This window comes from Tachysurus fulvidraco, chromosome 8 (genome assembly GCF_022655615.1).
Source record: "Tachysurus fulvidraco isolate hzauxx_2018 chromosome 8, HZAU_PFXX_2.0, whole genome shotgun sequence".
In the NCBI taxonomy this organism is placed as follows: Eukaryota; Metazoa; Chordata; class Actinopteri; order Siluriformes; family Bagridae; genus Tachysurus; species Tachysurus fulvidraco.
In genome coordinates, this window is record NC_062525.1 from 20331838 (window position 1) to 20358706 (window position 26869).

Below are 26869 nucleotides of genomic sequence, written 5' to 3' on the forward strand. Positions count from 1 at the left end.
GAAGGAGGATATGGAGCTGTCAATGTTAATTAAACTTGATTTAGAAGATGTAGTATCACGGGTGCTGTTAGGATCAAGATGAGGAAGGTGTCCGTACATTTCAGGTTGTGCACCTGTCCGACCGCCACCTGCAACAACAGTTTGGTTAAGGTTGGGTGCTATAACCGGGTTAGCACTACACGTCTAGCTGTTTAGCCAACTTATAGCAAAACAGTATACCAGTTCAACACTCAGGTTGAGCCAATTTAAGCTAACCAATCCATTGACTTTAAAGTGGGGAGGAATCTAGAGAACTTGAGGAAACCCACAATGACAGACACAAATAGATCTAAATATTTTGATATAATCTAGGTCTAGATATGAAACACAACACAGACAGTAGCCCTGTAACACTGGGTTCCTGGGTTATCTACCACTTTTTTGTTTTATATTAGCAAGTCTATCGTACCATTCGCATACAAATCTAATTTTACACAATTTCCGTCTAGCAATTATCTCGTTATGGAAATTATTTTCAGCCACACAAGACCAAGGTACAATCTACATTAATATGAGAACCTTGAACAACAAACAGATCATCACATTCTGACAAAATCTGACAAAAATATGTAGTTCTAATTTTACAAATTATTTGTGCAAGCTTCTGTGTAAGCATCTGACCAAGCAGAATTAAGACTTCAACAGCACTGTGGTATAAATATACAGTAGGATGAAATGCACCAGAATTTTATTTAGACATACCTATTTCTGACATGTGGCTCCATGCACTTTTTCCGATGTGGCCACTGTTCTCAGACACAGCGAGATCAGCCTGAAGGTGATGATGAGGATGATAAAGGCCTTGGGATTCTTGATGAGCGTGCATGCCGGTGGTGTATGCCGCAGTGTTTGTTTGTAACATGTGCACTCCATAGGGGTAAGAGGACATGGAGGTGGTGTAGTGATGAGCGGCTGCTTGTGCTTGTAAAAGGTGCATCATGTGATGCAGGTCCTTTGTTAGCTGAGACACTTCTTGGTTTAGGCTGACCATCTAGAGATGGGAAGGAAGGAGTATAGACATTTACTAGCTTTACTGTGCCTTGGTTTATAAGAACGTTTGCCTGAGTAGTACTTTCTTGGTAGAATGTTCTTGACCCATATTTGAGATCAGGGGCACAAAACGAGTTACAGAAAATGTATGAAATAAAAAACTGTATAACTGCAATTATCAAATCATGTAATACAGATAAAGATGTAACTCAGACACTGCTCTTTACAAATGTGATGAACATTTCAGAAACTTTTTTTTACAGTCTGTCCCCTTTGGGCATTCTGTAACTTAGTTTCCTGTTCTTGGCCGAAAGTTCTAAAAACCAGTGCAGTGTTCTGCTCGTGTGAGATCATTTTTTGCTCACCGTGGTTTTTAAGAGTAGCCATTTAAGTTTGCCCAAAGCTCCAAATGCTGACCTGTATAAAGTTGTTATCAGATCTAACAACTCTATAGTGACCGCCATTGGCCATAATTAATTTGACCTTTGTCTGGGATTATAACCAATCATATTTCAAACAGTCAAACAGTCATACAATCATATCTCTTCCAACTTCAGATGCTTAGTCTTGTCTTGTGATCTGTGTATCTAAACTAGCTGGTGGGAGAACTGGCAGTACTATAGAATGGCTTTTACACCCTACAGAGCCCTATAGAGGGGCAAGGTCAGGATCAGGGGCAGGGGCAGAGGCTAAACTACAGTCAATGTTCAGACAGACAGTTCACAATTACAAAGTCCAAACCATGTGATCATGTGATGTTAATGGATATCGTTTGTGCAGTATGGTATGTTTTATTGAACCCCAAGAGAGAAGGAAAAATGAAAGGATGAAGGAAAATTTCGGGTGGAAAATGGCCAGTATGAGGGATGAGGCAAGAGATTTTTTTTTGCAGCACTCCCCTTATGGAATTATCTGCAATGCGGAGACACTCTGTGGCTTAATGCATGTTATACCTCACTGTACCTGCATCCCATCTGTTTGTGTGTGTGTGTGTGTGTGTGTGTGTGTGTGTGTGTGTGTGTGTGTGTGTGTGTGTGTGTGTGTGTGTGTGTGTGTGTGTGTGTGTGTGTGTGTGCTATTTTGGGTGCCTGCTTTTGAGTGGACATGAAATCCTACAGTAAAATTTACAGTGAATAGATCGTGTGGTTGTGTCCACAATGGAGTGATAGTGATTGTGTCCTATGATAGTGCACTGTAGTGAACAGGGAGTGAGTAACTATTTTCCACATTAGGTTTGTGCCTGTACCTTTTTATTGAGCTGACTGATGCTCTCTCGCACCTCTGTATCATGGAGCAGTGTACTGTTCACCTGATCATTACCTATAAACAAAACATGAAAAGTGGATGACTAATTAATCAGAAGAAAGAAAGAAAGACCCAATAAAAAAGAAAGAAGTGATTCTTATCCTGTAGCATTTCAGTGTATTTGTGTTGGTATGTGGTACAGCACGGTTTTGTGTTACACACTGCTCTTAATGTACCTTTCGCTGTACTAGAGCTGTTCCTGCTGTGCTCAGCATTGAAATGAAACACACGTCCATTATCCTCAATCCCATCAACCACCCTGTTGGACACACACACACACACACACACACACACACACACACACACACACACACACACACACACACACACACACACACACAAAATATAAATAAATGGGCCAATTTCAAGTTCAATTAAATAAGAGGGTGTATGATGTCACGCTATGCATTACAGGCAACTTTTCAATTGTACGAACCTTGGGCTGAGGTCCGGTGGTGCGAAGCAACTGAGCGTCGGAATGAGGAGTTTGTTGGGTTTCCGTGCAGTGAATCCCTCCTGAATTGTGGGAGGGGCATCATGTGGCAGATGGTCAGATTTGGGGTGTGGTTTTGGTGATACACTTTTACAGGTTCCTCTCACCGGGGAACGGCAGCGGCGTAGCGCGTTAAACTGCCGCAGCTCATCACCCAGCAGGTTACCCAGGTTTGGGAGGTGAAGGTTCCGGCGAGATCTCGATGCTGGAGAAAGGTGACAGTGTTCATCTGCTTCTCCGACAGTTTCGATCATACAGGAATGCTTTCCATCAGTCACTGCTCTTGAGTCGATTCTATTGTTCTGTTAAAAATGATAAAAAAGTAATAATAAAAAATGTTTTTACATTGTCTTCTTCTTGAAATCTTTGTCAATTATGTGTGCTTAAATTTTCATCTGATTTTCAATTTCATCTAAATTTTCAAATATCATCTGAATTTTATATAAAAAAATTTTTTTTTGGGGAGGCTACATTTTTTTTTTTTTTTACATTTTTACATTTTTTACTTTTTTAAAAATATTTTTTAATTACGTAGGCAAAGTTCCTGGTATTCAGATTCGGTTATGCACATGATTAAGTGTCTTACAAGTAGTTCGCAACTGTGTGGTTGCCACATTTTTTTAAGTAAGTTCCTAAGTATTAGAAGTAGCATAAATTCAAAAAACAAGTTTAAAATGGAAATAAAAAAGAATAACAAGGTGATATATGAAGGAGTTGGTGAGTGTTTAAATAAATACAATCAATATATGATCCATGGTTTAATTAAACACTCATTATTCAGCAGCACATAGAATAGCACTTGAGCCAGCACAGTTTATTATTTGGCTATTTACAGATATTTTTATAGCTTGTACTCTGCCCTTTACTTGTGTATGTGAACTCAATAAAGATCATGAAACTGTAATGTGCTTGCTGATTTTATTACACACTGAATTCCCTATATTGACTTTATAAATCAATCACCAACATTATTTCAATATTCAATCTTCACAACATGTTAATTCAATTCAACTTACATGAGGAAACCTTGGAGAACGTGAGAATCTTGCAAGACCCTAAAGAAACAAAAGTTAAACAGTGAAAACACAGACTAGCTAACTGGCTAACACTTTTTTTTTACTTTTATGTTATTAAAATGTGCTTTCAGGCTGGTGATTAAAGTTTATATTGAGACAATGACTGCTGGCTGGTTTGTGCGTTTTTAGTTTCCATCTCAGCAGATCAGCCCTCACAGTGTATATTTAATTAGGTGTATATTACGGACTGTTTACACTGTCACGCAAGCTCATTATGCCCACAATAATAAACAAAACAAATAGAACATATTAGTCTGAGAACACACTCTTCATGTATCTGATTTAAAAATAATGTGCTCATTTTCACACTTGTCCTGTCTCACTGGTGCTCAATTAGCCACCTCAGCCGGATTTAATCAGAAACTAACGAATAAACAGGACATCAAATGCTTCAAAACTCATGGATAATTCAAACGTTCAGAACCGACTGTGCTTCAGGCTAGGATGTTTGGGCATTGTTAGTGCACTTCAGAGATAAACTCAGTCCCATTCAGGAGCCAATTAGCATGCTAGCATCATACTTATTGTTCTCAATGGAGAAAATCCCATAATTCTGTTCACCTCAGCACAAACAGCCAAGAGACAAATTTTATATTTGTATCTCTGTTTATGTTTGTCTTTATGTTTTGTTTGTATTTAAATTTAAATTTGTTTGTATTTGTCCTCATAAGTTATGAGTATTTCTGCTTGTCTACAGTTAAAAGTTTGTCCTTATGTTCATGTTTGTCTTTGTCTTTTTAAGTTTCTTGTCAAGCTCATGTTTGTTTTCATGTTTTATTAAGTATGTGTTCATGTTTCTATTTCTGTTTGTTCTTGTATTTAAATTTGTATTTAGGATTGTGTTTTTATTTAAATAAAATTGTAATAAGTAAATTAAAATTTGTAGTAACCCGATGGTTTCAGGAGCAGATTTTTTTTTTCCTCTGGTTTTTGTTGTTCTGTATGTTTGTGTGTGTGTGTGTGTGTGTGTGTGTGTGTGTGTGTGTGTGTGTGTGTGTGTGTGTGTGTGTGTGTGTGTGTTGATTCTTTGCCTGTGACCTTGCTTCTGTTCCTGTAGTGGACACCTCGTTTCTTGTCAGTGGGGGAGGTCACAGATTGGACTGGTTTGTTTATCTTTTTCCCCCAGCTGGATATACACCCTTTTTTCTCTCTCCCCTGCTCCTGTGGAGATACGGCCTGATGTGGGCATTTACAGGAGATGCTTCCCACCAACCCCCCTTCGGAGCTTTCCTCTACTCGGCTGGGCTGTGGGCTTTGCTCTGCCTGTTTGGCTTGGTTCTCTACTTTGTCCTCTACTCTTCTGCTCAACTGAGGAGGTTTTTTTTTGCTTGGTGGTGGATGTCACTTGGGACACTTTGGCATTGGCACCGTGTTCCTCACTTCCTTCCCCATGCCTCACCGTGATCCTCGCTCCTTTATGATCCTTTATGTCCGTGATCCTTCATGTTTGTTATGCTCTTCACTCTTTGTGAATCGCTGTAACCCTTGCTCACCATCTGAACCTCGCTGCTCTTCTCACTCCCTTTTGGTTCTTGCCAGGATCAGGATTCCCCAGGTTTTACGGGTAGGGTCCCGGATTGGGGTGTTCGAAACCGCACCTCGAGGGTGGGGTAGTGTCAGGACTCTGCTTGGACGTTCCAGCAGCATATTGTGTCACGTGTCTCGCGTTTGGACTCAACTGTACCTAATTGTCTGTTAATCATCTTGTCTATTTACTTCCTCCATGTTGCATTCAGCTTCACAGGTCCTCATCTTTTCTTTATTGGTTTATGTAACCTATTTTTAAGCCGTGTTGTGTTTCTTGTTTTTCGTGATTTTTTTTCCCCATCTATGTTTTTTTAATTCTTTGTTATTAAATTGTCTTTTGTTATCTCTGCTTTGGGTTCGGTTTTTATCTTCGCTTTGGCAACTGTCATTTATGACAAGCTGATCCTGATTAAAAAGAAGTGATTTAATAATAGTGTTTCCAGCTTTAGTAAATGCTACATTGAGACTGTATTACTCTTGGAATGGTTGTGTGTGTGTGTGTGTGTGTGTGTGTGTGTGTGTGTGTGTGTGTGTGTGTGTGTGTGTGTGTGTGTGTGTGTGTGTGTGTGTGTATTCACCTCAGCCTCACTGCCCTCTCTCAGGTTGTATGTTAGGTTATGGTGAATGTCATCGGTGAACACGCTGGCATATTCGGGGTAAAGCTCCAGCACCTCCCTCAACCCTTTAACACTGATGTACTGCAGGTCACAATATGTCAATGCCTTCACATCTGCGTTCGTCTTAATCACCTGATCCTGTCCTGGCAGGTCCGAACCAATCAGGTCGCCCTTTCCTGTGATGACATTGACAGATAGTTATTTACTTTTGCAAAAAAAAAAATGAATGTGTGAGTCTTGTACATTTTACACACATACTGCACCATTTTAAACATAATAATTCAAATGATATGATTAATTAGACTAAAGAGAATCCCAACTTATTCTCTCTTTGTTTACAATATAGATTAGTATGTTATGGCTTTGCCAGGAAATAGCATTAGAGTAAACAGGCTAAACTTAGGAACCAGTGTTAAAGTAAACAGACTAAACCAAGAAATAATGTTGCAGAAAAGAGGATTATGCAGAAACTAGCAATATTGCAACCTGTCTGAACTAGGAACTAGCATCACAATAAACAGACTAAGCCAGGAACTAGCATTACAGTGATCATGCTAAGCTAGGGACTAGCATTAAACAGGCTACACCAGAAGCATGTTATACACTGTAAAGTACAGCTAAGGTGGTATATAATTGTTTATTACATTTTAATAACAGTTTTAGTTTTAAATCCTTTATTTATTTAATTATTATTTAATGTTTGTACTTTTGAGGCTCACCAACAGCCTAAGTGTAAAAACATACTTGGCCAATAAACCTAGTTCTAATTCTGATAGTACGATGTGGTTTAATACAACAGTTTACAATGTTATGAAATATATATAACAATACTAGAAACTAAAATCTTTTAATCCCTTCAATACATCCATTCTCTATAGTAATCATACTGTATACGCTGTCATAAACATCCTGCATGTGTGAATATAGTTTAATACATTGTTATTACACTTTTATAGCAATTTTTTTATCTAATCGCTCACACAAACAAGAAGAACAACATAATTGAAAATAATATACTGATATTCAATAAATATGCTGTTTAATACAACCTACATGGTTAAACATACAGTATTTTTCCATGTATAAATGCCCCATGTATAAGACGATCCTCACTTTTCCAACCCAAAATTAAGAAATTAATATGTGACATTATTTACATTTACACTATTTACTGTAGAGTGTCACCCCTGGTTCCCCTCAAGGTTTCTTCCTTTTATCATCTCAGGGAGTTTTTCCTTGCCGCCAACTTGCTCATTAAGGATAGCGATAGATATATCTATTTTAAATGAAGATAATCTTTTTTAAATTAATTTTAAACTTTAAAATTTTAACTTCTTCTTCATATTATTATATATTATATTTTATATAGTTATTATATTTATTTATTTATTATATTTATTTTTCTCTCTCTTCTGTTTCCATACTTCTGTAAAGCTGCTTTCAGGCAATGAGAAATTGTTAAAAGTGCAATACAAATAAATTGAATTGAAAATTGAATTGAATTTAATATTTTAATAAAACATCGCTTATGTATTATTTTATTTTCTGACATTTTTATGGGCTCCAACATTACCAATCCCTGTCACATCTGCTCACTGGTTATACGCTCTCTGAACTGTTTTTTTCAGCATCAGTTTACATCCTTTACATAAGGCTCATAATTGGTGGAAGCCTGTTTGCAGAGAAAAGCTATCAGCAGTTTCGCTCGTGATTAGAGGTCAGTGATTGGAGGAAGCATGTATGCAGAGACAAGGTATGGGCAGTTCGCAACCATGCGGTCCTCAATTTTTAGTCTAACTTCTCATAAATGGAAAAAATACGGTAGTTTATTTCATTGTTATAACAGAGAAAGAATAGAAAGAAAAATAGTTAAAACCTATAGTTCAGACTTCCAAGAGTACCTTAAAAAAGCAAAGATGAAAATAAACAGCACTAATCTGCACTAATGTTATATCCAGCTAAAATGGAACATTATAGTTTATGACACGCACAAAAGTAAACACCTGACTGGCAAATTGTACAGAAAGTACAGACCCAGTATAGCGAGCACCATGCTGTCCTTGAGAACCTCAAGGGAGCCAGAGCAGACAAAGTAGTTAGCATGGAGTGCGTCTCCCTGGCGGATCAGATACTCCCCCGGTGCGCAGAATGAGGTTTTAATGTGCAGCGATAATGAACGCAGACAGCCACGACTTGCACCCTCAAATACAGGAAGCTGCAGGATATCCTTGTTCAGGTGCATGGCGATGTCGGCTCGGAGCTCGTCCGGAAAATCATGCAGAAGCTGTGGATGAAGAGGACGACAAAGCATGACTACATCAGACAAGAGTAAGTTTGACTGAAAGAGATCACATGACCTAAGAAATCAAGCTAAATTGTTTCTTTTGCTAATAGCATTTAGTTAAGATCATTGACTATATTTTATTATTTGGCTTGCCTCCGAGTGTGCTAGCTAGTTGACTGAATTCATAAGCATGTTGTTCAATTTATTTCTGCTGAAATAAACAAAATAAAGGTTTATTATTATGCTTTTATGTGCACAAATGGCAGACAAGTTGATATGCTAAGATATGTTGTTAGTTAATAAAAAAAAATTCATCCACTGTGCTGACTTGGATCCTGGAAAGGGAGAAAACTGCTAAAATGTTTCAGTTAGCTAGCTAGCTGTAGTAGTCAGATTGCTCTTTACTAGAAGAAGTAACAATTTTTATATCACATGTTTTGCTTCACCTGATTATTAGCCTTGTCAGCATTACCTGGTACATCTCAGTGCTTTGAGATTCTGAATTTTTGTGTAAATCCTGCAAATTACTATTAATGATTAGTAGGTTTCTTTTGCTTACCTCATTTGCATCAATGCCGTTATTAACAGACCATGTCGTCTGGAAATACTCAAGCATGCGCTGTTTCAGCTGCCGTGGGAGTCTGTGGACTCGTATGAAGTCCTTCAGATCCTTCATGCGCGTGTGATACAGCGAGCGGCGGGAATACATGCGTTGGATGATGGCTGTTACATTTCCGAACACTACCGCATGCATGAGAGCTGTAATAACCAATCACAAGATAGCTAGTTAAACACAAACTGAATAACGTTGTTTGGTTGTCTGTTATATGCTTTACTTACTGATTAGTAGCACAAGCTAACTGTAGTACTGTAGCTTAATACACTCAACAGTGGCACCAATTAATTCTGCTACTTTCTTTATCAAGCTTTCTTCAGGATTGATTGTATGATAAAGTAAAGGTGAGGTTATAGATTTTTATCCCATTTTTACATGTCAAACAATAAATAGGAGCTAAGGGCAAACAGGAACTAAAAGAAATAAGGATTTGGATTAACTTCTCTAAATAATAATAACAAATCTTATTAGTACTGTTAGGGATCAGCACGGACTTTTGGCCATGTGTGTTTGTTATTGTTCCTCGTTGCATGTCTGCCCCACCTTCGTCTGCTCCGCCCTGTCACCACACCTGTTCCTCATTGTGTCATCATTGTCCTATGTATAAATGTGAGCCGTGTTGCAGATGGCAGCGCGGATTCATTAGTTATGTTTAGTTCCCAAGTCATTGTTAAGTGTCGTCGTTTGTATTATTTTAGTCCTCGTCATTTTATTGTATTTGTCTTTATCATTTATTAAACCCCATTCCTTTGAAGCTATCCTGTGTACGGGTCCGTCTCCTTCCTCCTCTGGTTGTGACAAGTACAGATAAGAAATGTTTAATCAGCTTACAAGAAGGAACGCGATTAACAATAACTCTGTACAGCTGTGTTGAGCAGAAAAGTATCTCAGAACACCCAGCGTGTTGAGGCAGGAAGAGGAATCTGAGGCTGCAGTCTCTGCAGGATCATGTGTAGCAGGTGAAGTTTTATACAATAGAAAAAGCGAATGTACACAGAATATGAATTGTTGGTGTGGTTTTGGTTAAGCGAGTACCTCCAATCAGCATGGTGCAGATGGAGAAGATTTTCTCAGCATCCGTGTTAGCGCACACGTTTCCGAATCCGACGCTGGTGAGGCTGCTGAGGGTGAAGTACAGTGACGCAATGTAGGCGCTTCGTACAGTCGGACCTCCAAACGTGCTGTTCACGTACGGGCTCTCCAAGCGCTTTCCAAGCTCATGCAGCCAACCTGAAACAGACACCATCCAAAGAGTCTGAACCATTTGATTTATTCTCTCAGAGAAACGGGGGCATCTTCATGATAAAATTCAGACCCAAATGCAGGGATTTTTTTTTATTATTATATTTTATTAAATAAAACATAACACAAAACCCGGGAACACACTTGGGGAAAAGAAACCAAAACTCAAAAAACAAGACCAAGCACATGAAGACAATACAAAGACGAAACAAATGGATATGGATAAATAGGGCAGATAATTAGACACATAAGGGACAGATGTGCTGATGTGGGGCAGACACGTGAACACAAAATGTAAACAAAAATCACAAGTCCGGGCTACATCCCGATAGTACCCACCCTCAAGGCCTGGCTCCCGATGTGCCAATCCTGTATCATACAGAATATCCAGGGGAACCATGATCCCGGTGAGATCCAGGAAGGGGGAGCTACAGTAGGCACACAGCGAGGCAGGTGAGGAGGAGTGAGGCACACAGCGAGGCAGGTGGGGGGAGCATAGCCAGAAGGGGGCCAAGCAACATCCACAGCCGAGCGATGTCCACAGCCAAGCAGAAGGACTGAGCAACTTCCCACCTGCCTCGCCGTGTGCCTCACTCCTCCCCAATTCTAGCCAGGATTGTTGCCCTTTGGACTTTTGGGAGTGATTCTAGATCGGCACGTCAGGAGACGGGGGTACTGTCAAAAACAGCTTGGATTTTTCCCTGTCTGAACACTAGGGGGACATTTTGTCTTGTGTCATGTGCATTTTATTTTGTTCACATGTGTTAGCCCCGTCCTATCCTTATTGGTTCCCACCTCTGCACACCTGTCCCTTGTGTTTTCAATAATTGCCTTCCCTATTATTACACCAGTTATCTTGTGTGTGTTGGTTGCTGAGACCTTGTGTTTCTGTGTTCCTCTGCTTGTGGTGTCTTTGGTTTGCTGTCTTTGGTTTGTTGTTATGTCTCCTTGTTTTCTGTTTTGTTGTCTCGGTTCCTTTGTCTTCCCCAGTGTTTTTCCATGTGTTTGTATTTTTTAATAAAGCCCCCCTTTTAGGTTATCCCTGACTTTGAGTCTAATTCCGCTCTGTGAAGACACCCTTTTCTGACACATTCACCGAAAAACAAAAGTGCGTGTGTGTCTTACCAATGTCCCAGTCTTGTTGGTTAGCGTTGCGTTCCATCTCCTTCCGTCCAATGACGTACCAGATGCAGGCCATCCAGTGAGCAAGCAGAGCAAACATGGACATGAGGAGTGTAAGCACCATGGCACTGTACTGAGAGTAACGATCCAGCTTCTGAAGTAAACGCAGAAGTCGCAGCAGACGTACCGTCTTCAGCAGGTGAACCAGAGATGTCTAATACACACATGGTTGACCTTGTGAGCAGCTTCCACTGACAACATGATTAGTGTAGCTAATTAATGAGATGCAACCTCTAAAACTTGCACAGAGTCTCCTTCCAGAAAAGTCTAAAATACAATATGCCTTAATTTGTGTATCCGTATAATTCTCGTGAACTTCTTTTTTACTCACGACGGTGACATTGAAGGCGTAAAGGAGGTCGAATGGCAGCGCTGCCACCAAATCCACAAAGAACCACGTAGCAGCATAGTGGATGCAGATAGAGCGCGAATCATAAACCACCTGCCCGGACTGGCTCACGTATGTGGTGCGGAAATTCAGAATGATATCTGTGAGAAGCGAGAGAGAGAGAGATCATATTATAGAGATGCTCTGAGATGTCACATGAGCAACAGAAGTATTTTACCGACTATAATGTCCTTACCAAGGATGAACAGCATCTCCACAGCGATGTCCGAGACAATGGTGCTCCTGGCCTCTGTGTCTGATTCCACATACGGGGTGAAGCAAACGTTGTACGGCACTGTCACAGCCACGTAGAATGTCGCCAGAAGGATCATCCAATCCCACAATGCCTTGCTGATGCTGTAGTGGAGAAGGATGAAGCGGGATTTTTGCACTGCTGCAACCTTGTACTCGGGCAGTGATGGCTTCTCGAACATGTTCTGTTCAGAAAAAAGAACCCAAAGTTCTGAATATTTTGTAGGGTGATAATCAGCAACATAAAATGGTTTCTCTAAATTATTATATAGTGAAGTTTGTTTAGTTAATGAATAGAATTTAATTTATGAATGTAAACAAATAAAACATAGTACACAGAACATCTAATGATCTTCAGTGAACATTTAAGGGCCCCCCAGAGAAACAACCAAGGACATTCTTAACACTGTCCTCCTGGAGAATTTTCACAAAGTTCCCTGGAGAACAGATGTTTTCATACATAAAGGTTCCAGTAAAGGTTCTTCAAAGTTCCAGAAAAGAAGGTTACCATTATTTGGAAGGATTTTTCAATTGATTGCACGACCAACCATAATGGTGAAAGAATCATGGGCCCCAATGTGCCTATTTATTTAAGATCCATTAAGCTTCTTCTTACCAAATTGAAATCAATCCAAAGAACCTTTTTTTAACACCCTTTGTTTTGAACCAGAACCAAACATCAGGTGTTTTATGGCACATTCTTCAGGGTTGTGCAATTTTCCCACTGATTGAAGAGGTGGGAATGTATAACGTATAATCCTACACTAAAAAACATTTACCATTGTGTCCAAGACAATCCCTTTGGATGACAGCTTCATAGAGGTCATCATGGCAGACAGATTTTGCAGCACTGACTCATTTAAGTTCAATGTTTTGGTTACATTCTGCTAACACAATAAGTATAGAATTTATTTGCTAGTATTATATTTAGTCAGCTTGAATTGTTTGTCAGTTTCCTTTTTCCTCAAAGTGTTTTCTTCCTCATATACCAAAGCAATTAGGGGTTTTGTATCTGTTTACAGTTTAATGTTCAACCTCCACAACATCCTGTGCTCACATATTTCATAGCCGAAACTCCTAACTAACTAGGGGGGCATGGTGGCTTAGTGGTTAGCACGTTTGCCTCACACCTCCAGGGTTGGCGGTTTCCTCTCCCGGTCCAAAGACATGCATGGTAGGTTGATTGGCATCTCTGGACAATTGTCTGTAGTGTGTGATTGTGTAAGTGAATGATAGTGTGTGTGTCCTGCGATGGGTTGGCACTCCGTCCAAGGTGTATCCTGCCTCGATGCCCGATGACGCCTGAGCACAGGCTCCCCGTGACCCGAGAAGTTCGGATAAGCGGTAGAAAATGAATGAATGAATGAATGAATGAATGAATGAATGAATGAATGAACTCCTAACTACACAGCACATACAAAGTTTTTTTCTTAACTTCTGACCAATCAGAATCCAGACTCAACAGCACTGTATGAAACAACATATGAAACTCTGGTCATCATACTGCAATTTTACAGAGATGAAAATAGGTCTGTTAGTTGTGACCTCTGGTGACCCCATGACCTCCATCATGAGCCTTGTATAGAAAATTCCCTTCACATTCTATCAAATTAAAGATCCACAGTGGAGTGAGGTGAAGCTTTTAACATTACATGTCCTTCTGTCTACCTTCTGCATCTCCTCTGGATTCTAATCATCACCTCAATCATCTTCCTCTTCCATTCTGGCTTCATTTTCCTTGGTGTCAGAGCGACGAGTATCCAGAGAGTCAGCAGAAAACGTCTCTTTAATCCTCCACCGGCTGTAAATCCTGATTCGGGTCTGCCACAAAGGGGTCATGGAGAACTCTTTTCTGCCTCTCAGTGTCAGATGATTAAAATGATTTAGGTTTTTAGCATTTGGACATGTACATGTATTAGACGTTACCTCCTGATAATGCTATTTAAACAACATCCAACAGCGAACATTTTCAGGAACATTGTGATGTAATTTTTGCAGTGGTTACATGAATAAAATGCCTAAAACAATGCGTGATACTTACAGTACCACAACACTGCTGAATTCTTGTTTCCTATTGGTAACAACTTTCATCAAGTCGTTATCTGTTAACAGGTAGCGAAAGAAAGTTATAGAATTAAATGATAGAATTAAGATATTATCATAATCATTTAACGCCTGACAGCTTTATTATAAATTGCTCAAATTAACAGTGTGTGTGTGTGTGTGTGTGTGTGTGTGTGTGTGTGTGTGTGTGTGTGTGTGTGTGTGTGTGTGTGTGTGTGTTTGCTTTCAGTTCAGTAGATTATTTCAGGAAGTAGGAAAAAAAATTAAAACAATGCTGTGAGCACCACTTATTTTTGAAGCTAGTAACCATGACAACCGCAGACTAACAAGAGCAGGACGAGCAAAGGTGGCAAACGATGTGCGATTTGAGCTGCTTTATAATGACCACAGCTCCTTTTCATTTAGCAGGGGCACTTCTTCTGTGGCACTTTTAATCTTGTGGCAAATTATGGGAGAGGGGGAGAGAGAGAGAGAGAGAGAGAGAGAGAGAGAGAGGACAGAGAGAGAGAGAGAGAGAGAGAGAGAGAGAGAGAGAGAGAGAGAGAGAGAGAGATAAGGGGATATTCTTACTCCTTTGGTGGTAACAATCTTTATTACAGTTGCTATCTCCACATTCAAGCATACCCCTATATTCCCTACTACAATGGAAAAACAAGTGCACTATGTAGCACTCTGTGTAGCGTTATAGCTCCCATAATGCCTCAGGGCATAATTCAAATTCATATATTTCAAGAACTGAAAATCTATGAAAACAACTGAACAAATCTTTTTATAAAACTGCCTGTCTAGCAACTAGCCGCGATATCATTGTGTTCATGAGTAAAATTCTACAAAGCCCCACTGTTGAAAGTCTTACTTAATAAAAATACAAAGCCTTAATGTAGTAACATGAGGAAATGAAGAAAAAAAAAACTAGTCATGGTCTCGATGTAGTAACACAGTACCAGAAGATTAAAATTTGGCCACAATGTAGTAAAGTGAGAAAACTATATGTTGATAAAACGAAGCTGTTGTAACGTAGAGTTTGAGGCAGGGCTAGAATCCATATGTGGTTTAATAATATATAAAGACAAAGCAGACAAATCCAAAACAGGAGCAGAAGCAAAGTCGAGAAACAGGCAATAGAAAACACAAAACACAATAAAGTCTGTGATGCAAACAAATCCGAAAGCACACAATATGAAAAAACACAGTAATCAAATAAGCAGAGACAGGGATGATGCACAGTATGCAATGAACAGGATTACAAGGAATGTAGTGAAACTAAAAATATTTTGTGCCGGAGTCGGCGTGAGAGCAAGGCTTAAACCCGTGAGTCTTTGAACCTGAAAACACTCAATATTGAGGTGAGGTTTTCCTCTGGAGGTGAGTTGGGGAAACTGTCGCTGGCATCGTTACAGTTGTGGCTTTGATTTAGTAATTTATTGGGAATGAGATCTGAGTCTGCCTCTCAGTTCACTAGTCAGGGCACTGATCAGGGAGCAGGCCATTTTAAGTTCTGTCTCAATGGCAAAATATTTCCAGCATACCGGAACGTTTGAAAAACTGGTTGAACCCTAACTCTATGTTGATAATGAGGATGTTCTCTGTGGGGTGTGTACAAGTGTGTGTGTTGTAAATATGTATTTGTCTCAGCAGTGTGTGTGTGTGTGTGTGTGTGTGTGTGTGTGTGTGTGTGTGTGTGTGTGTGTGTGTGTGTGTGTGTGTGCGTGTGTGCTTGTGTGCGTATGTGCGTGTGCGTGTGTGTGTGTGTGTGTGTGTGTGTGTGTGTGTGTGTGTGTGCGTGTGCGTGTGTGTGTGTGTGTGTGTGTGTGTGTGTGCATGTGTGCGTGTGTGCGTGTGCGTGTGTGTGTGTGCGTGTGTGTGTGTGTGTGTGTGTGTGTGTGTGTGTGTGTGTGTGTGTGTGTGTGTGTGTGTGTGTGTGCGTGTGTGGGGGGCGAATTGTGTCCACTCGTTATTCTTTCGGCAGCTTTAAAGGCAGGAACAAAGAAATACAAGCTAAGTGGATTTTTCATCCCTTAAATGCTATAAATACTCTTAATCAGGAACAGACCTTTAATGCTTTAATGTGGACCGTGAAGAAGCTTTTCTTTCTCACCCACAAATTTGCACAATGTGAACAAAACAATCAACCTTATTCACCAACATTTTCTGAATTCATTAATGAGCTGTTTGAGGGTGACCTGGAAAGCACTGAAAAAAAAGAAAAAAAGACTCTCAATACCTGCTACAGCTTTCAAAAAATGGACCAGTCATCAATCAGTGGTGCGTACACACACACACGCGCGCGCACACACACACACGCACAGAGGGAAGCGGATGAGAGATAGATGAGCGCTGTAACACTTTTGGATGTGAGCTGCTAAGACACATCAGTTATCAGGTCACACTTAGACTGCATTAAACAAAAGACACAGAATGAGAGTGAGTGAGAGAGAGGGGGAGGGAGGGGGATGGGATGGGACGGGACTGTTGATTAACCCAATAAAATGAATGAAAATTGTCTAAGCTTGGGAGCATCTCAAAATAGGTACGACACACTTCAAAGATACATTAACATTCATCAATAGTAACTGCCTTTCCAGGATTGCGGCGTTTTCAATTAATAAATAGTAATCTAATAATTTCTTTATATTTTTCATTCATTCATTTTCTACCACTTATCCGAACTTCTCGGGTCACGGGGAGCCTGTGCCTATTGCAGGCGTCATCGGGCATCAAGGCAGGATACACCCTGGACGGAGTGCCAACCCATCACAAGGCACACACACACACTCTCATTCACTCACACACTCACGCATTCACACACTACAGACAATTTATCAGAGATGCCAATCAACCTACCATGCATGTCTTTGGACCGGGGGAGGAAACCGGAGTACCCAGAGGAAACCCCTGAGGCACGGGGAGAACATGTAAACTCCACACACACAAGGCAGAGGCGGGAATCGAACCCTGACCCTGGAGGTGTGAGGCGAACGTATTAACCACTAAGCCACTGTGCCCCCCCTCTTTATATTTTTGTATTGAAAATGTTATATTGAGGTACAGACACATACAGTATATCTGCATGCATGGAACATTCCCACACTCATCTCTAATTTTACAGGATCGATGTTGAACTGTCAGAGAACTTGTTCTGAACAGAAACAAAATTTGGTTCCTGCTCCGATTTTATAAAATATACCTTGTCAATGGGTATCATTAAACCATAAAGGTGTACTTATTTTTCTCTACCACTTTCAGTAACATGGTTTCTGCTGCTGACCTAGACAAGAGGCTAAGAAACAACTGCTACACCTCTCAGAGCTGACCTAGTGGAATGGTCCAGCACTGTAACGGTTACAATCATCTCAACTCACAGAGCTCTGGGGAGAAGAGGAAACATCTCAGACGACCAGAGCTTGTCCCGGATTCCAGAGAGAGATGACAGAAAGTACAGGTTCTCCCAGTGGAGGTTTGCTATAGAGGATTTGGGACACAGGCAAGCCATAAAATAACTCTCAGGTGCAGATGAATGAGTGGGGTAAAGGGTGAAAAGGAAGGACACCGGAACAACCATTGGGTAACAAGGTACATGGGGGTGCATTTGCTACACATGACTGCATTCTGGACATGTACAGTAAGAAGGGGAGTGATTATCAACAAAGTAATCCATCTGATGACTCCCTGTAAAGGTTCTGCTACCCAAAAAACTTTTCATCCTTTCAGCAAATAATGAAATCTCATTTGCATTTCCCACAGATATACCAACACATGCTGGAGACAAGTAAACCTCATCCATGGTTTGGTAAAGATTACTGTACATGTTTTGGTTGTTGCAAAGTCTGATTACAAGCAGAATGGCCAAAAAAAGGCAAGCTTTTCAATGTATGTTAAGTAAGAGCGTTTTCTAGAGACAACGGTGCTCCTGGATTTCTGTGTCAGATTCAACATACGGTGTGAAGCATACGTCGTAGTTTGGGCTGTTCGGTCCCTGGAATACTACTTGAAATGGTGAATTCACAAGCAGACAATTCTTACCAGTAAATATACATCTGTATTGACTTTTTAAGAGAGCTGTACTCATGTTTGAATCTCAGCCTTTGCCTGAATGTGTGTTGTGATGATGTCACACAACATAATTTTGAATACTGATTGGTGTCATGTGCTTCTGGGCAGACATGGCGGTAATCAGACATGTTTGTGTTGCAAAAAAGATGCTAAAATACCAAATAGCTGCTAAGAAAAGAGCTAGCATGGCTATTGTTTTAAAATATTATACTACAGAGTTTAAAAAGTGAATATCAGCTGTTGATTGGCTAATCAAATTTAACTAAAGCTCCACCCATTTTGACCAAATGAGGATAGTCACTTGGGAAATTCAGTATGTGTGTTTTTCATCTTGGATGTGTGCGAGTGTGTGTGTGTGTGAGGGCATGCGTGCGTGTGTGTGTTTAGTTTTCGAGTTATTTTCTGTTCCGGATCAAATCTCAGTTTAATAATTTCATATTTAACAGATGATTGGTTTCTCGCTGCCGTTGCTATTGTCTCATGGGTGGTGTTTGTCTCCGAACATTGTGTTTCAGAAACTCATGCGGCTCTGTGCAAGCAGCGAGACAGAGAAAAGCGACGTTCTCAGACAAAGCCTCATTATTTTTGCCCCCTGTTACAGAATTTTATGGATGTGCTTTATTTATTTTTTTAAATATAAAACATAATTAGTTTAGCAGGTTTTTTGTGTGTTACGTATTTACACATTTTTACTCAGAGGTGTTATTAAACACACACATACAAAGATTTATCTTATATTACGGATACATAATGGAGCGGCGACACAGACAGGAGCAGACAGATAGATAGATATACACACACACCCAAAGGACGATGCAGACAGGAGTCAGACACACACACACACACACACACACACACACACACACACACACACACACACACACACAAGGGAAAGACAGACAGGATCAATCAAACAGACAGCCAAACAAACCCAATGGAGCAGCTTTAGCCTGTTTGCTATAAAGCTAGTTTGATTTCTACTTGTTTACTATAAACACAAGTTTGTGCTTAGCCTGTTTACTCTAATGCTAGTTTATGTTTAACCTGTTTACTATAATCCTAATCTGTCTTTAGCCTCTTTAGTACAGCACTAGTGTGATATTATGATACTTATATGTGGTACTTATATTTTAGCTATAACACTAACTTGTGCTTTAGCCTGTTTATGTGACTATCTCAGTGTGCTGTAGTGTTTAGTGTTATGTACCAGTGTGAATGTTTATTTTTTTTTTTGAGGCGAGGAACCGAAACATTGGACATCATGTGAGAGACCCAGTGAGAGAGAAACAAACGGCTTTTCTGAGCAGGGTGCAACACAGAGAAAAAAGGACCATCTGTCTGTAGGTGGGATGGGAAGTGTGTGAAGCAGGCAGATGGAGAGAGGGAGCAGGTTGGAAGCCTGGAGGTGATCCAGTATACAGAAATAAATCACACTGGTTAAACACTTCCTGGGTCAAAAGGCCACTGGCATGGTTTCATGCACCTGTTTAAAGTGAACTTAAAATTTTGCATTACAGAGGCTTCATTTAAAACGAATTATCCCTAAACTACTCTGTTGTACAATGAGATAAATGTAAGCCACTCTGAAATAAGGTGTATGCCAAATGCCATAAATATAGTCTTTTATTAGTCATTTTCAACATGTCTGAGGTAAATGTTGACTATAGTTTTTTTTCTTAGTATTTTTCCAACATTTTTGAGGTACAGTCGTATGCAAAAAGTTTAGGCACCCCTGACAATTTCCATGATTTTCATTTATAAGTATTTGGGTGTTTGGATCAGCAATTTCATTTTCATTTTCATTTCATTCTATCAAATAACTGAAGGACACAGTAATATTTCAGTAGTGAGTTTACTGAATTAACAGAGCACGGTGGCTTAGTGGTTAGCATGATTGCCTCACACCTCCAGTGTTGGGGGTTCGATTCCCGCCTCCGCCTTGTGTGTGTGTAGTTTGCATGTTCTCCCCGTGCCCCGGGGGTTTCCTCCGGGTACTCCGGTTTCCTCCCCCGGTCCAAAGACATGCATGGTAGGTTGATTGGCATCTCTGGAAAATTGTTCGTAGTGTGTGAGTGAATGAGAGTGTGTGTGTGTGTGCCCTGTGATGGGTTGGCACTACCTCCAGGGTGTATCCTGCCTTGATGCCCGATGACGCCCGTGACCCGAGAAGTTTGGATAAGCGGCAGAAAATTAATGAATTAATTAATTAACAGAAAATGTGCAACAGAAAAATCCCATCAATATTTAGTAGAGCCTCCTTTAGCAGAAATAACAGCCTCTAGACACTTCCTATAGCCTGTAATGAGTGTCTGGATTCTAGATGAATGTATTCTGATCTACAGTTCGTTTTACTTTTGATGGTTGCCGAGCATGGACAGCCTGCTTCAAATCACCCCACAGATGTTCAATGATATTCAGGTCTGGGGACTGGGATGGCCATTCCAGAACATTGTACTTGTTCCTCTGCATAAATGCCCAAGTAGAGTTTGAGTAGTGTTTTTGGGTCGTTGTATTGTTAAAATATCCAGCCCTGGCGTTTTGTGGCTGATTTCTCAACATTATTCTCAAGAATCTGCTGATATTGAGTGGAATCCATGCGACCCTCAACTTTAACCAGATTCCCAGTACCGGCACTGGCCACACAGCCGCACAGCATGATGGAACCTCCACCAAATTGTACTGTGGGTAGCAAGTGTTTTACTTGGAATGTTGTGTTGTTTTGACGCCAAAATTATTCACGTCTAATTTCGTTTTTGATGCATATTGCTCATTTTCCGTTAATCCAATAAACCACATTTCACTACTGAATATTACTGTGACCTTCAATTATTTGATAGATCAAAATGAAATTGCTGATCCAAACACCCAAATATTTATAATGAAATATTGGAAATTGATAATGAAAATCATGGAAATTGTCGAGGGTGCCTAAACTTTTGCATACGACAGTAAATGTTGACATATAGAGCTATTACATAAATATTTCTGATGTGATTGTTGGTGTATGGAATTCATTTTATAAACACCAAGGTAACCATCGAAATATTGTCTTTTTTAGCAAATTACCGACACATCTGAGGTAAATGTTGACATTCTGACAGTTCTGTCTTGTTTACAACGATTCTGTTTGTATCATCCCTGCATTGTGGATGTCTGCGTATCACAGTGGTTTGTGTGGTGGATTAGTAATGGTACAGTTTACCACGCAGCTGTTCTGCCCTTGTGACCATTGCTTACAATTACCACAGCTGCTGATGAGATGCACAAATAGTGCATAATCTCTGTCCAACAAGGACATCTGTTAAATGACTGGATACAGAGCGGAGATGAATGTGCTCCTGCTGAGGAGGTCATGTTAAAAACCCTTCAAATGTATTCCTAAACCAGGGAGTGTTGTTTATCTCATTGTTTAAAAAATGTTGGCTAGCAACAGCCTATCAATCTGATGCTGAAGCCTAAAAAAAAATCTATTTGGAGTATCTCTAATGGTTTTCCATCTGGTAGTGGATCCGTTTATAAACCTTTTTTAATAGTTTTCTTCACATTGCTTATTATTTATTTCTTTTTTTGTTACTATTAAGACCACGAGAACTGAAGAAAGTATTTTGTGTGTAGATGAAGCCATCACATAATTAGATAAAATGAGCTCAAATTAAATAGATAAGCCAACAGGAACAATGTCGTCTAATGAACCTATTAGCCATAGTAGCTAATAAGTTTGTGCCAAGTAAGTTAGCCATCGGATGAGTTCTGTAAATTTATGAACATAAATGTGATTGTTAGCTTTAAAATGAGGAAATTGTTTTTATTTGTAAAATGACTGCTTCTTGTGGGATTGTTGAATGCAACATACATATATATATATATATATATATATATATATATATATATATATATATATATATATATATATATATATATATATATACACTAGACCCCTGAAGGTTGCTGTGGTATCTGGCACCAAAACATTAACAGCAGATCCTTTAAATCCTGTAAGTTGTGAGGTGGGGCCTCCATGGATCGGACTTGTTTGATCAGCAGAACCCACAGATGTTCGATTGGATTAAGATCTGGGAAATTTGGAGGCAATGTCAACACCTCAAACTTCTTGTTGTGCTCCTCAAACCATACCTGAAACATTTTTGCTTTGTGGCAGGGCGCATTTTCCTGTTGAAAGAGGCCTCAGCCATCAGGGAATACCGTTTAATTGAAAGGGTGTACATGGTCTGCAAAAACGCTTAAGGGTGGTACGTTTCATAGTAACATTCATATGAATAGCAGGACCCAAGGTTTCCCAGCAGAGCATTGCCCAAAGCATTACACTGCCTCCGCCGTCTAGCCTTCTTCGCATTGTGCATAGTCCCCAGGTGAGTGACACACATGTACCCAGCCATCCACGTGATGCAAAAGAAAACATGACTCATCAGACCTGGCCACCTTTTTCCATTACTCCGTGGTCCAGTTCTGATGCTCACGTTTTCTTTTACGTATTCTGATACCTTTCCATCAGAACCAGCATTACTTCTTCAGCAATTTGAGCTGTGTTTGGACCACACAGGCCAGCCTTTACTCCCCACATGCATTAATGAGCCTCGGGCACAAATGACCCTGTCGCCGGTTCACCACATTTTCTACTTTGGATCAGTTTTATTAGATTCTGACCACTGCAGACCGGGAACAATGACAAAGCTGCAGCTTTGTAGATCGCTTTGACCCAGTCGTCTAGTCATCACAATTTGGCCCTCGCTCAAAATCCTTATGCTCGCCCATTTTTCCTGCTTCTTACAAACTACAACTGGAATAGTTGTCTACTGGAATATCTTGTTTTTGATAACCAGAGCCGATAATGGGACAAAAACCTTTGCTTAGAGTTTAACCAAGATCTGATTCTAAAAAAAAAAAAAAAAAAAAAAAAAGCAAACCATAAAACATGGTTTTATCATGATCATAAAACACAAAATTGCTTGTCCATTTTTTAAAGCAGAATGATTAAAATGTCAGATTGCTGATATTTATGCGCTAGTACTCACTCCACTAAGGTTGACGTCATTCTTTCCTCCACGTTTGAATTGGCTAGTGATTTGGCAGAGGACGGAGTGGCCACGCCTCCGAGCGGCAATAAACCGAGAGCTGCTGCTCTTCCTGCTGGAATGCTTATCATCTACACAGATAATAAAGTGAACTCAGTGCATGTAAGCATTTTATTTTCCTCATATATATATAACTTACATTATAGCAGCTACAAACAGTCATTCCCTCAGCCTCTCATTTCCTCTCTTGAATTTAATAATACAAAAGCAATCCTGAGACTCGTTATGATATGAAAAAATATAAAACTGTCCTGATCATGTTGGAATACTCTTTCCTGGATACATTCTGTGGAAAGAGCTGGAGACTCTATCCATACATAGAATGTATAAAAATAAACATCTCCTTACCAAGAACTTCACTATAGCAACGATTTAGTCTGCGCTGTTACTGTTTATTGTCTTTTGTGTATTGAATTTTTGTACTTTTTGTATTGTCTTGTAACTTTATGTCTGCACTGTTTTTTGTCCTGCACTGTTTTTTTGTCCTGCACTGTCTTGTTTGTCTTGTCCTGCACTGTTTGCACCAGGTAGCACAGTTGCACTTTATGTGGCTAAGACTACTTACACGTCCTTAGCCCTGTCTTTGTTTTATGTAGCACAATGATCCTGGAGAAACGTTGTCTCATTTCACTGTGTACTGCAACAGCTATATATGGTTGAAATGACAATAAAAGCTTCTTGTCTTGTCTTGTCTTGTCATGATTTTTCTGTCCTTGTGGATGATCTGTTACTATAGAAACCTGTGTTGTCCTACACTGGCAGAGTTGCCGTTACAGAAAACTAATCAACACCTTTTGTCCAATTACTGTCTAGCATTCAGCAGCAGAGCTGTAGGTTGAAACAAGTTCATTAACCATTATGAGGTAAGATTTGGGCCGTACCGTCTTTCCTGCCACCATGGTGGCTCTTTCCGTATGAGTCCGTTATGTCTTTAAAGGAGAACAGGAAAAGTACCATCTCTCCTTTCTCGTTCTTAATGGGAACGATATCCAGCAGACACCAGAAGGATGCTCCTGTTACAGAACACAACACAACACACAGAAGTGTATTAATTCTTTTACATTCACTGTCAGTGGTGAGACTTGAACACATTATAGCTGCAGTGTGAAGATTCTTTCTTTCTTTCTTTCTTCCTTTCTTTCTTTCCTTCTCATTATATATATATAAAAATTATATATATATATATATATATATATATATATATATATATATATATATATATATATATATATATATATATATATATATATATATATATATAATTTTTAGTTTTTTCCCCTCATAACACCATCCTCACTGTACAGGCGGTTTACTTGACGTCCTTTTTCTTTCGTTTGTTCTTTCGTTCTGTAATTGAACTTCACTGAACTGTGATTAAATCTGATTAATCCCAACACCTCCCTCTGAGTGCATGAGGAAGAAATTGTCCTCCGGATTTCCAGAGAGAGCAAAGTGTGAGATTTCTGAAGATTTAGTTGATAGACAGATGTATCTGAGACAGAAGACCTGTGACAGATGTTTGGATTGCTAAAGGAAAATGGTGGAGGGGAGAGGAGAGGAACAAACAGAGGATTAAGGGCTTTATGTGGTTCCTGGTACATGATACTTATGGCGGAGGAAGCAGAGTACAGAGATTTCATCGTACGCTTGGAAGAGATTCAGATTTAATAAAAGAAGCGGATGAAGAGAATACAGAGGGAGAATTATGAATAAGACTCAATAAAACATATCACTTCATCTCACTACACATACCATACAGTGTATATTACAATTATTTCCTTTTTTCATCCTACTCCCAGTGTTATATATAGATATAAGGTTTGTTTTTGTCTGTGCATAAGTATAGACATCTGATATAAGTCATGAAAAACAAGTATAAAGCAAACTGCAATGACATACTGTAGTTATTGGAATGAAAATGTATAAATATAATTTGTACTAACATAAAGTAGTCGAACATCACGTCCGTATAATCTGTATAAAAAGCTGTAATAATGCACTGGGAGCTGATTGTAGTGTCAGATGTGACTATTATAGATTATTATTATAATACATATTTAAGTCCAGCTCTCTGAGCTACAAAAATTGTAATAGCAATAATATATTATATTAATGTAGTTATAGTATAGATATCCAATCTCACATCAAGTATAATAATAATAATAATAATAATAATAATAATAATAATAATAATAATAATAATAATAATAATAATGATAATAATAATAATAATAATAATAATAAGGGGCACGGTGACTCCGGGGTCGGGGGTTCGATTCCCACCTCCGCCTTGTGTGTGTGGAGTTTGCATGTTCTCCCCGTGCCTCGGGGGTTTCCTCCGGGTACTCCGGTTTCCTCCCCCGGTCCAAAGACATGCATGGTAGGTTGATTGGCATCTCTGGTAAATTGTCCTTAGTGTGTGTGTGTGTGAGTGAATGAGAGTGTGTGTGCCCTGCGATGGGTTGGTACTCCGTCCATGGTGTATCCTGCCTTGATGCCTGATGATGCCTGAGATAGGCACAGGCTCCCCGTGACCCAAGAAGTTCGGATAAACGGTAGAAAATGATTGAATGAATGAATAATAATAACAACATTTTCAGTTTGCTGCAATCTTAAAAAGTACAAAAATGCTACTCCTAGTAACACAGCTGCAACTATACTGTTGTAATAGTATTACAGCTACTACTGTTACTATTAATGCTGGGTCTTTCTCATCTACTACTACTACACTACTACTACTAGTAGTACTACTCTTACTACTCTTACTACTCTTACTACTCTTACTACTGGTACTATTCATGCTGCAATTACTACTGCTGCTACTACTACTATTCTTACTATTAATACTGCTGCTATCAATTTACTATTAATAGTACTGTTGGTGCTAAAATTGCTACTACTACTACACTACTACTATTTACAGTAAAATACTGTTACTAATGCTGATACTACCCATACTACTGGTACAACAACTGTTAATATTTCTTTGGCTGCTAACACTAACGATTACTGTTCATACTAATAATGCTGGGATTACTACTACTGCTAATAATAATACTACCATTATCACTGCTATTACTGTTAATGCTACCACTGCTAATAATTATATAACATTATTAATTTCAAAGTATAAAATAAATATTTGAATCTCTCATCTGATATCATAAAAATAACATGATTTGTTCCAATACTGTCTGCTGTTAAGTGTAATTCATTCATTCATTCATTCATTGTCTACCGCTTATCCGAACTTCTCGGGTCACGGGGAGCCTGTGCCTGAGGCGTCATCGGGCATCAAGGCAGGATACACTCTGGACGGAGTGCCAACCCATCACAGGGCACACACACACTCTCATTCACTCACACACTCACACACTACAGACAATTTTCCAGTGATGCCAATCAACCTACCATGCATGTCTCTGGACCGGGGGAGGAAACCAGAGTACCCGGAGGAAACCCCCGAGGCACGGGGAGAACATGCAAACTCCACACACAAGGAGGAGGCGGGAATCGAACCCCGACCATAGAGGTGTGAGGCGAACGTGCTAACCACTAAGCCACCGTGACCCCCTGTTAAGTGTAATGTATTACAATATTATTGTTTTTATAACTTATAGAAAAGTTTTAAAGTATATGTAAATTTCT

General features: G+C 39.5%; 1 protein-coding gene across 1 annotated transcript in view; it reads right to left on the minus strand.

Moving 5' to 3' along the window:
* kcnh4b (potassium voltage-gated channel, subfamily H (eag-related), member 4b) overlaps nt 1–26869 on the minus strand; it is a 33704-nt gene that overhangs the window by 1015 nt on the left and 5820 nt on the right. Inside the window, exons 3-17 of the mRNA XM_027176827.2 lie at nt 24103–24234; nt 23162–23292; nt 11956–12196; nt 11703–11860; nt 11315–11525; nt 9983–10177; nt 8891–9090; nt 8082–8331; nt 6009–6223; nt 3844–3882; nt 2771–3129; nt 2511–2593; nt 2276–2349; nt 742–1030; nt 1–128 (exon numbers count right to left, since the gene is read on the minus strand). The exon at nt 1–128 is cut by the window's left edge and continues 1015 nt beyond it. Coding sequence (XP_027032628.2) covers nt 1–128; nt 742–1030; nt 2276–2349; nt 2511–2593; nt 2771–3129; nt 3844–3882; nt 6009–6223; nt 8082–8331; nt 8891–9090; nt 9983–10177; nt 11315–11525; nt 11703–11860; nt 11956–12196; nt 23162–23292; nt 24103–24234 — 2705 coding nt within the window. The remainder of the gene's footprint in view (nt 129–741; nt 1031–2275; nt 2350–2510; nt 2594–2770; nt 3130–3843; nt 3883–6008; nt 6224–8081; nt 8332–8890; nt 9091–9982; nt 10178–11314; nt 11526–11702; nt 11861–11955; nt 12197–23161; nt 23293–24102; nt 24235–26869) is intronic.